Raw genomic sequence first — 12,438 nt, forward strand, 5'->3', positions numbered from 1 at the left:
ACACACAAAAAAAGTGGAGCTTTCAAATAAGATAAACTCAGTGTGGACCACAGTTGAAGAAAATCTACTCAATCTTTCAGAGAAGGAACAGCGTTCACAAGTACCGCTTCAACTGAACTATCACAAAACAGCACTTAAATCAAGAGGATCAGAAGAATTGTTCCACCAGTGGAACAAACGTAAGAAGTATACGCTACCCTAACTAATAGAAAATTTAAAATCTGTTATTGCTGCAAACCTTGTATTACAAACTGGTGAATGTATTAATGCCCATTTGATACCAGTAGTACGTCCTGGTGATGAAAGAAAGATGCAATTTCAATTACAAAAACAAAAGTTTGAGTTGTGCAGTATATCGTTTAAGTCAATGAACCCATAAAATACCCCATTGTTGTGACACAAAGCACCGCCCACATGTGTCAATAACTTGCAAGTACAACATAGTGCATGTTCTATATTTTAAAAGGCAGTAATTTAATAATGTTAAGTGGTTTTGTTCCGTTTTGCATAAATAACACAACGTTCATGACCATAACTAGCTGCTAAAACACACAACGACTATTATTTGTCTGAATGTCGAGAAAATAACTTTGTTTAGGAATAGAAATGTAACATCTTCACCAAGGCAATATAATGTCCGTAAAATTGAATGATACGTGACTTTCGTTTTGTTTGAATTCAAAGTACATTCGTATATATAACTAAATATATGTTAAATCGGGGATCGTCACCTGCACATGCGGAAGACGACCATGGCGTGTCGTTTACAAACTTCTACCCACGAGCCTTTGCGTTTTTAACGTGTGTTGTTATCATAATTTTGAACTCAATTCCCGCGCGTGCGCAGGTGACAACCCCTTTGCTTTAGCATCGTATGGAAGATCATTTATTACCTTTGGATCATTTCAAAATTTGTAGCACATTTTTGTTGTTGTTCATACTGTCGAAAATAATACTTAATAGCTTTTTGAGGTTTCTTGTAGCCTCTGCCCGACGGCGACCATATCCCTACCGCTGTGATCTAAATATTACAAACCAAAATACTACATGTACGTTATTGAAGTACATTTTAGTGTATTTAACTAGCATCATGTGATTGATTTTAAAACGGTTTGATTAATGTATAACAAACAGTAATTAATGTATTTCCAACGGCCATAATGGCAATGATTCATTCATTTAGGTTATATTAACACCATATAAAATACGTACCTTTGGAAATGATATTAAGCCTTTGCACTCCTCTGCCCAAATAGCGTAATTTTGTTTATCGCCAACAATGTCCACATCGGGATATAATGTTTGGTAGTCTTCAAAAGCATCGTTAATTGTTGAACACACTGGTAGCATTGTCTTCTCACTATCAGACATTGTATTGCCATGTTTGTTAATAAAATATTATATGTGTGCTCTAGGCAAGCCATCCTAAAATTTGACACGCACACAAAAACATAACAAAATGTAATATCCATGTTACAGCGCAACAAATGAATATTCGACATAGCAATGAGACAATTGTAGTATAGCCTTAATATAAATTTACTTTCTTATCTCGTATTTTCACTGTGTGGTGTCAATGGAGGAGATATAATGTACATTCATTGCTATAATCTAGTTCTGTTCTGAACTAAATTATAGAAATCAATGTACATTATAACCCCTCATTGACACTATTCTTGGTAATGATATATATTACCTCTTTCACCATGAACCATCTTTGGCAGAACTTATATTCTTACATAACCTTTACGTATTGTTTCTTTATACCGATGATAAGTCTTTAATGAAACATTGTACACCAAGCAGTACTGTGAATACAAAATGAATAATTTTACTTGCTGCTAAATTTTTATAATCAGTTTTCAAAAGTGCACAAGAATATATGTGTATCAGAGAAACTTACCTGCAAACGAATATTCCCTCTACTAAAAACATGTTGCGTTTGTTGTGGGTACACGATGTCAAATTGTACAGGTCAAGCAGGCGATTTATTTTGTCTCTGAGTGTTTGTGTTTGTGTTGAGTTTCTTTCGCCAATCCTTGATGACATCACTAGTTACAGTGCGTTTAAGTTTTCATTTCAACAATGTTTAAATGTTTCATTTCAACAATGTTTAAATTTTGCAGAAAAACGAAAAAAAAAAGACTAAAAGAGCTTTGGACAAAGGCAATATTGCTAATGCAGACAAAATTTCCTAGAATCATTTTCATTCTTCTTTGCTATCATTTCAGGTACAAACTAGATAATGGCGCTATTGCTATGGGCAAACAAAGCTCCTCCCTCTGAATTACTCCAGCAATGTAACAAACATGAGTAGTAGCTATGCCAATACAAATGTAATAATGAGAAGACAGGTAATATTAGGTCATTGGTGTTGTGTGAGATTAGTACTGGTTACTCCAACAACTAACATGCAAATAATGAGTTCCATACCGAACAGGACGCGGCGTGACGACTGCCGCCCTTTAAGCTACAGCGGCATACTATGACAGAACCCCACACCCTGCCCGTGGCTTTCGTTGCGATGGAAGTTATTTTCACGCGTGATGCGGTGTGTCCTGCGGCCGTACTTTAACGAGCAAAGCCACGGGCAGGGTGTGGGGTTCTGTTATTATTACATATGTTCCATGTTTGATTATTTCATATTAAAGAAAGAACGTGCAACAAACCGGGATGGAATTTAGATCGGAAACCCCATGTCAGTGTAGAACTTAAAATTAAAATAATCTGACGTCTAATCTGAGTCACTGTCCGAATGAATAATTCGTTGACGTTTAGTTGGGACCACGACAGAACCAGAACTTGAACTGGACGACTATGATACACAGCTTATGTTGAGGTTAAAAGTTCCTCCACAGAATTGTGCACTGGTAAACATGCCGTACAACTGCGGTATTCCACTGACGAGGTGACTTTCGTCGACAGCGGTCGTCGCTGAGCTGCACGCTACAGCTTCGTGTGTGATATTGCTTGCTGGTCGTGGATTGACCGAGTCTTGGTTACCGGTTAAAATGTTGCTCATTTGGCATTGGTAATCTTTATTTGGAACTGAGTAACGCCGCAACGTCGCCAGCAGAAACCTCCTGGTATCTCGATGTTGATGATTGCAGCTCAAAAGTAATCGCTGATTTCACGGCGGGTGGATCTTCCGAGAGCCTTTCAAGGTTTATAAAACTCAGTTTCCAGGTGGTCAACATACATTGAGTTCTCCCAATCGTAGTATTCCATGAGATGTACACCTAACATGCCAAAAACGTTGCTGAACGATTTGACAAAAATAGCAGACGAAAATGTGTTACAAAATAAAAATAGTTCGGTAGCCAATGGAAATACCATGTTTATTTGCATATCGACCGTGAAAATACCGAAAACATTACTGTTGTTCAAATTCCATTTCACCCAGCAAGTATATTCATGTACCCCAAGAGAAAAATATATTGTTTATTTTCTGCTATGTTTCAAAAGAAAAACGGTACTCCTGAAGGGACTACTTTGTTTGCTTTCAGACTCATTTGCATATGAGGTGTGGAAATACCGATTTTGATTTCAGGGACGAATCAAAATAAACTGCAGTACATATGTAATAATTCCATGTTCTTGAGTGGTGTCGAATTCACATGCGAATCATTAGTTTTATTGTATGAAAAGTTAATTGTATTCCAGTTTTTTTCTTTTTTGTCGACAATTATAAAATAGGAAATTGTTTTTTAATAATTATAAATGAATATGGTAATTAGCCAAATGTATAAAATAGACCTGGAAATGGTTTTGTAGGCAGTTTATTTTTAACTGCACACGACCGAGTATTGGGAATTTTTGAGCAATTCAGGTAAGAATACATTTTAGTACAACTTCATAACAAATACTCCTCGGACTGTCAAATATGTGAGATATCAGACGCTATTAAATTGTATTTTATTACGCAGCATTGACGATGTTTAAAACAGGGGAGACATCATCTGTGCATGCGGTAGACTGCCATAATGTGTTGTTGTTTACAAACAAGCGTTAATGTGCCCATGAATCTTTGGGTTTTTAGCATATGTTGTCATCGTCGCATTTGGACCCAATTCTCGCTTTAATTTTTTGTCACTACTACCACTAAATTCTAATTCTATAACTTGCATTTCATTTGTAATCTTCATTTAATAGTTTTATTTTTGTATTATTCAAATGGCCAAGTATGAAATATAGTTAGTCGCTATTAAAACAATACGTTTTGGTAAAATTCAATACCATATAGTGTTTTTTAAGATCGCTTTTCTCTCTAAACTGACATTGAGTTGTGTATCTCTCGTTTTTCGACATAGCATGGTTAAAGCGTTAACATTGTGATCATAATAATATTTAATAGCAATGTGCCCCTATTGTGATTAATGTAGTGCAAGTGTTGAAATGTTGATCTGGAATATTACTCAGAAGTAACAAACATATAGTGCTATAGTTTCTATCCATAAACGTGGTTGGTTTTACAGATGAACTTTATGTATACATTTATGCAATATTATTATCACCAGTTGATGAATATTCATGAGGCTCTAGGTCTTAACCAACCATATTTGTCATGACCTTGCTATGTAAACTCATTCTGTAATGTTCACTCACTTATGTCATGTTGTTTTATAGCCATGACTGCAATCAGAGTTTTATTGCCCATCTTCGTGGTATGTATCTTTTACGGAGTGTTTATTGCTGGAAAAAAATGTGAGCGAGTCAGATTGGCAATGTGCCAAGATATGCCATACAGACGCACCCAATTTCCGAACAGATTCAACCAGTCCAACCAAGATGAAATCGGTTTGGAAATGCATCAGTTTTGGCCGCTAGTCGAAATTGAGTGTTCACCTTACTTGAGTCAATTTCTGTGTTCATTGTATTTACCGCCATGCAGAACTGCACTTCCTTGTCGATCACTGTGCGAATCATCCCGACGTGGATGCGCTCCACTTATGGCCCAGTATGGATTCCAATGGCCGGAGAACTTTGATTGTCAACATTTTCCAGACGATGATGCAGAAATAGACTGTATAGTTCCGGCGATTGAAGACATTACTGTACTGCCAACACCAGCAACAAAGACAGAGACGACACCCAGTATTGAAGAATCCGGTGAAGGACGAAGTTTGGAATGCCAGTGTCAATGTGTTGAACACTAAAAATCAATCATCTCAGTGTTTTTTTTAGGTAAATGATAGTAGCATTATAAGTGCAATGTAGTAGCAATATAATAGTGTTGTTTAGACATTTTACTGGACATTAGGCAAGTTTGTGAATTTTTACAATAAGTTACACTTCTGTAGACATCGGCTCAACTGCAAATTACCCAATGTTTTATTGTTCCTTATAGAACGCCAACAATCTTTAGAGCAGCATTATTTACATATTAAATTTGTTTTTTGTCATAAGTATTATAATAGTTATGTTCGTGAAATTGCATCCATTCAAATCAAATATTTGAGACCAAGTACAAGTTCACGAATGCGCACATGAAGCACGTCAGCGGTGTTCTGAATACAAAAAAATACAATCTATTTAGACATTTGCTTTGATTTCAAGTCTACTTTCAATTTAACGTTGGGTATTATGACAGTGTGATTATAGTCTATACATTCTATGAAGTGGTTTTAAGGGCTAGAGTAAAATGCTTATAGTTACCAGGTAATTCATTTATTGTAGTTTAACTATTCTTATTTTCACTTAATTTCATTCCCAATATGTTAATTATTAACAAGTAACCTGTAGAATGCTGTGTGGGTAATATTTTTATATTGATTTTTGCTGCATTTGCAGCAAATAGTTACCAAACAATGAGAAATCTATTGGATTGAATATACCTCTCAGGTGGCTTCACATGCATAGTTCAAGCCTGCCTAACCGGTGCTTATACCAGGATTTAGTTACAGCTTCATGTTCCCAGTAATCGCAAGAAATTGACATGACAATAGAAATTCATGAAAGACTGGCACTCCCATGCAATTAACAGCGAGTTAAATTCTTGGGATTGAAACATATATTTTGAAGTCACTGATGTAGGCAATGAATAACTTAAAGTTGACATAAAGACGAGGTAGTTTATGATTTAATCAGTGCTCAACTAGAGGCTGAAATTATAATTAATTTGTTTATTTCAATTTCTCCTGACGTCAAATAGAATACACTGGTGAAACACGATAGTACCCATGGGCGAAAGGATGTTTTGGGGTGTAGTTTACATTGTGTATGGAGTGGTAGGGTCGGGTGTAATTTGTTCATTTCCAACTCTTATGAAGTCACGTAGAATTTCACTTAATTTATTTTTGCTGACATGTTTTCAAGCATTACATGTGAATCCAATTTTCACTGTGCTGTGTCTCAATAGAGTGTGAGGGAAATGGCATTTTCACTGGAATTTATTTCAGGGGAAAAATGTTTTCAGTGATAATGAAGTATTATGACAGAACCCCATACCCTCCCCGTGGCTTTCATTGCGTATGGAAGTTATTTACACGAGTGATGCGGTGTATCCTGCTGCCGTACTTTCACGAGCGAAGCCACTGGGAGGGTATGGGGTTCTGTTATTATTACATATGTCCCATATTTGATTATTTCATATTAAAGAAAGAACGTGCAACAAATCGGGATAGAAATTTAGGTCGGGGAACCCAATTGCCCATTAATATGCTCCAAGACAGTGCTGCGACCTAGCAACGCTTGTCAGTGTAGAACGCGTGTCACTGTACGTGTGAAAATAAAATAATCAGACGTCTAAACTTGAGTCATTGTCCGAATAAATACTGCTCAAATTGAATAAGTGTTCAAAACGTCATAAAAAAGACGCCGCCGACGATGCGCGTCGCACAATCTTTTTGCTAGCTGTCAAACAACTTGTCAAGTCAAAACATCTACGCGCCAAAGTGAAAAGGGCTGATTTTACTGCGGGCCCAGGCTGCGGTTGGATGTTCAGAGAGCCCTTCAAGATTGATAAAACTCAGTTTCCAGGTGGTCAACATACATTAAGTTCTCCCAATCCTAGTATTCTATGTGATGTACATCTAACATGCCAAAAATGAACGATTGGTGAACGATTTGAACCTGACAAAAATAGCAGACGGAAATGTATTTACAAAAATAAAAATAGTGATTACTTGATTTAGATACCAGGAAGGGGAGGGGGTAAAAGAAAAGTTATATAACATTTTATTATTCAATAATTTATTAAAATACATAAGTTTGTCCAATTCCCTGTGATACAACACCTCAGACATAGCTCATTGTACTCTGTTTGAGTGTGGGTACAAAGTTACTATTTGAATTTTTTATATCTTTTTTCATTAATGAGAAATTTGACCCCAAAGTTAGAGTAACTGTTCACCAGGAATGGCTTTTTAACTCTTCTGTGATTTTTTTTGGCTTGGCTGATTTTGTTCAAACTTGATAGGCAGATCGTACCATCACTAATTGGAAAAACAATCCTGACCCACCGCTACCATGGCAACAGCCAAAATCTGTTTTCTGAATACTTTCGCCCCAAATTTATTACCTCCTACCAGTCTTGTAATAGCAGTGGCCAAATGATCATGCCTTTTATTCTGGCTACGTTGCGCACTGGTAAGAGATCACTGGCGCCGACATTGTTACACTGTCAACGTAATCCCAATTGAACTTTGAATAAATCTAAATGCTGCCTCCAATCTAGAAAATACTATCGCAAAACGGTTGGAAATAATACATTTAACGGCTGAATATGTCCTAGCAATAAAATAAAGTGACTTCTAAAGACTGAATGTTATTTTTCGAACCTCGTATAAGGTGCCTGGTTTTAGTTATTAACCGACGTTAGCTTCACGTTCATGTCCTACCATGGTAACAGCCGAAAACATATTGCTTGTTTTTTACCGGCTTGTTTTCATTGGCAACCGAAGTATTTTTATTTTGTAAATAAATGTTCGTCTATTTTTATCCAGTTTAGCAACATTGTTTGCATATTAGGTGTACATCACATGGAATACTACGATTGACAGAACTTGGTGTATGTTGACTGAGTTTTATCATAGTACGAAGTACCAGGAGGTTTCTGCTGGCGACGTTGCGGCGTTACCCAGTTCCAAATAAAGATTACCAACGCCAAATGAGCAACATTTTAACCGGTAATCAAGTTTCATTCAATCCACGGCTAGCAAGCAACATCAGAAGCGAAGTTGTAGCATGCAGTACTAGTAAGTCATCCCGTCAGTGGAGTACCACAGTAGCACGGTATGCTTGCCTTCAGCATTGTATTCAAATGAATCACGTGGTGTGTCGTTCTCGTTCAAACCCGGAATTCGATCAATAGGGGAGTTTCAGTAAAAAACACACATTGCAAATCATGCAAGTTCAACATTTTCAAACCAATATACTAAAACAGGAATGCTCAGAGTGCAAAAGTATGATAGTTATTACTTTCCAGTATACACATCTCTGTTAATACTATCCCTCACATATTCTACTCCCAATTACTCCTGCGTATAATGGACTAGCCTCTTTTCATGTTGACATTCAGACTAAAATCATGTGACAGGCTGTTAAAATTGGCTGTTGCATACTCTTTCGCCGGTCTGGGAAATGTGTTTAATTAGCTCTCATTCCAGCAACAATGCAGATTTCCCAGTGGGAGTGAAACTATTCGACTCTGCCATTAAAAAATAGGGGTGTTTTCAGCAAAAAACGAGTAACCCTGGAATGCACACAAAATACTGAATTTCGGAACAAATCGTGCATTACTTACAGCAGCAGAATACCACAGAAATATCAGACGAAACATGAAAACACTATATATTGTATTTCGGCCTGAACCCTCTATATTGCAATTCAAGGAATTAACCCCTTATGTGCATCCATTTCCCACCTTGGTATCACCCACCCCTGAAAACAAACTCTTAATACCACGCTGAAGCGTTTGGTAATAAATTATCACCATACTGTAATTGGTAATCTCCTGGCATTAGCTAAATAATAAACGTCTGTTTTTTATTAATTGAATGTGATAACAAGTTGGAAGATTAAAATTGTGTAGTGACCTAAATTACAACTGATGGATGTTAAAGGATATCTTGGATCAGTAAAGTCGGGGAATAACATCTCTAATTTGTGATAATTGAATGAATGAATGAAATTTATTTCACCAAAAAAAAAAAAAAAAAAACGGTAGTAAGGTAGTAAATACATATAAATAAATAAATAAATAAATAAATAACGAATTCTACTTAGATAACTTTTCTTTTTTTTGGTGGGGATTACAGATATAGTTCATCAGAACTAGTCGGGTACGTAACGCCTGTATATATAATTTCATAGTTTAATCACACAAATCTCTAAATAAAGAAAGAAAGAGAAAAAATATTACAAATCAAATTTATAAGAGATAGTTATTTTAACTTTGCTTTAAATATATGTCCCTTAGTGATGGTTTTAAATGCATCAGGCAATGAGTTCCAGTGTTTTGTTGCAGAGTATTTAAGACTGTGTTGGTTGAGTGTAAGATTCAGTTTTTGAGTATAGTAGTTCAAGCTACATGCTAAACGGGTTTGATAATTATGAAACAAAGGATCCAAATAGTTGTAAATATCATGTACAAAATATTTATTGCTGAGATAAATAGATAGGTTTGTAACTTGCAGAGTGAAAAAAATGTCTAGTATTCTTATTTTTTTCAAAAGAGGAGCAGCATGGGAATACGAATAAGAGAAAGTGATGAGGCGTACTATATTTTTTTAAAAGATATATTGGTTGCAGTAGAGTAGCATATGTATTACCCCGGATTTCCAGGCAATATGTAATGTGTGGTAGAATTAAGGAATTGTATAAGAGAATTAGGTACAAAATGACGTAGTTGTGAAATTAATTCAATTTTTGGTGCGATAACTTTGCAAATTTTATCAATGTGGGCTTTCCATGACATATTCTGGTCAATGGAGACGCCAAGTTAATTGACAACATATACGCCCTCTATCAGTGACCAGTTAATTTCCAGGCTGCCCTGTAATGTAATTTGTTTTTTTTTTCAGAATTAATAGTAAGTTTGTTAGCACTGCGCCATTCACGAACCCTTTGAAAGTCATTATCAATTACTGAGAGATTGATTTTATTGTTTTGAATGAATTTAAATAGGTTAGTATCGTCAGCAAAGAGTCGAAAATGAAAGGAATTGGTAGAGTTGGCTATATCATTAATATATATTAAAAATATGATTGGGCCTAGAATCGACCCTTGCGGAACCCCGCAGGTAATAATAGGTCGTGGCAAAGATGAAGTGTTTTCAATACATACAAATTGTTGGCGATTACAAAAGTAGTTTTTAAACCATAATAGAGGAAGACCTCTAATACCATAGTGTTCTAGTTTACAGCACAGAATTTCATGATTAATGGTGTCAAAGGCGTTTTTGAGATCGATAAAAATACCAAAGGTGATATGGCCGAGGTTCAGTTTGTCAGCTATGTCGGAAACCAGGTCAGCCAAGGCAAGTTTTGTACTGTGTTTTTTACGGAAGCCAAATTGAGTATCAATGAGTATGGATTTTTTCTCAAGATATGTAATTAAACTAATTAACGATTGATTCGCATACTTTGATCAAATTAGGTAGAATGGATATTGGGCGGTAGTTGTTGACATCATCATGCGGAACCTTTTTTATAAATGGGAATGACCTTCGCTATTTTAAGAGCATTAGGAAATATACCTTGGCGAATTGAACAATTGATAATGAGGGCAAAGGGGTGAGAAATGATGTGGCTAGCATGCTTGACAATTGTAGGGGTGACACCATCATTTCCAGGATCTAGGGAAGTGATTTCATTGAATATATCGCTCTCATTCACAGGACGAAAATAAAAAAGAGTCACGATAATTACCAGTTAAATACTCAGTAAAGTTGCCCTGGGCAGTAATGTTATCCGCGAGTTTTAATCCGACATTGGTGAAAAAATGGTTAAACTCTTCAACAATATCTGTTGTTTCTGTCGAGATTTTTTCACAGGGCAACTGAATAAATGAATTTAAAGTACGTGGTGATGTTTTAGTTGATTTTTTTAAAATATTATTTATCACTCACCAAGTTTTGTTAGTTGTAGCGGGTATGCTACTGAATCAGGAATCTTTATAACTATCAACCAATACTGTATTCGGTAGATGATAAACCCTACGCAAATGTAACCATATCAGTATTCAAAACAGAGAATACCCTTTTATTCCGACAGTAACAATGGCTGCACAGCACAACTCAAACATGGACAGAGTAAAAAACAACCGAACTAGAGAATTCAAAACGTCAGCCGAAACTTCTGATTGGCTGTTGCATAATGCCTCGCTCTGGCTAACACTCCATATTTGGAATTGGCTTAAAATAGCCGGACGATGGTAGTTTCTATCGTATCGTAACGTAATTGCTATGATGGTAGAAATACACTACGCTAGCAACTTTGACAGTATAATAGAATAGAAACGTATAAAGAATATTATCAACGATGATTCATACAAATAAAACATAACTCACAATGATAATTGCATGCAGTAAACAATGGAATAATTCCAAATGAAATAAGCATAATTACGAATCTGGTCATTAAATAACAACTATCTCATATATGCACAAGGTGCAGCGATATTAGTATTGCCATGCGCGGACTTGAATGTATTTGAATAATAGCGTTTCTTTGCTGACTTGAGTTTAGTCAAATGGTTTCTATATGTTCTATATTTCGTTTGTTTTTCAAAATTGCCAGGATTTTTTTTCATCTTGGCAAATAATTTGTGTTTGGTTTGGACTGATTTAATTATACCTTTTGACAACCATGGTTTAGACAGATGTTTTAATTTCCTTTTGTTTAATTTGACCTGCAAATGCTTACACAAAACCGTATAAAATAAGCCATAAAATGTATTATATGCATCACTAGGGTCGGAGTGATAATACACTGGCTGCCAAGATATCTCGTTCAAGTCCGCAATAAACATGGTTTGGTTGTAATTAGTATAGTCATACTTCAAGACCGTATCTTCTTTTTTAAAAGCGTGCTGAATTTTTTTAAAATTACAAAAAAACGGGAAAATGGTCGCTAATATCTGTGTGAATAGTTCCACTTTGTATAAAATAGCCTACCCCAGACCATTCGTCCCGGTGTTATCGCTATCGCCACACGAGACTCCAGCTTGTCTCCTATACAATTTGACTGCGCACATCCAGAAAGTAGATGTAGCTGTGATTGGTGGAATACTAATGAGTTGAGTGTCAATCAAACGCCCACGCTATCTTTAGTAAACAAAGTCACGTGACACGCGCCATTTTAGTTTTGATTAGTGTCGGTGCTCGCCATCCATAAATCAAATCAAAATGATTTCTAATTGGAAATGGCATATTTTCATCAAACTCCTTTTCAACATCATGGTTGTTAATGTCCGTCACGTCGCTAAGTACATTTGAAC

At 36.0% G+C, this 12,438-nt stretch overlaps 1 protein-coding gene across 1 annotated transcript; it reads left to right on the forward strand.

Moving 5' to 3' along the window:
* Window positions 1–4,628: 4,628 nt before the first annotated feature.
* On the forward strand, window positions 4,629–5,156 carry LOC146738343 (frizzled-5-like). The gene has a single exon (XM_085503945.1). The coding sequence runs from the start codon at window positions 4,629–4,631 to the stop codon at window positions 5,154–5,156; it is 528 nt and encodes a 175-aa protein (XP_085360071.1).
* The last annotated feature ends 7,282 nt before the right edge of the window (window positions 5,157–12,438 follow it).

Source organism: Saccoglossus kowalevskii, chromosome 9 (genome assembly GCF_978046115.1).
Source record: "Saccoglossus kowalevskii chromosome 9, keSacKowa6.1, whole genome shotgun sequence".
Lineage (NCBI taxonomy): Eukaryota > Metazoa > Hemichordata > Enteropneusta > Harrimaniidae > Saccoglossus > Saccoglossus kowalevskii.

Excerpts from the sequence above, each read along its gene's own strand:
- LOC146738343 (XM_085503945.1), top strand. The coding sequence starts at position 4,629 with ATGACTGCAATCAGAGTTTTATTGCCCATCTTCGTGGTATGTATCTTT.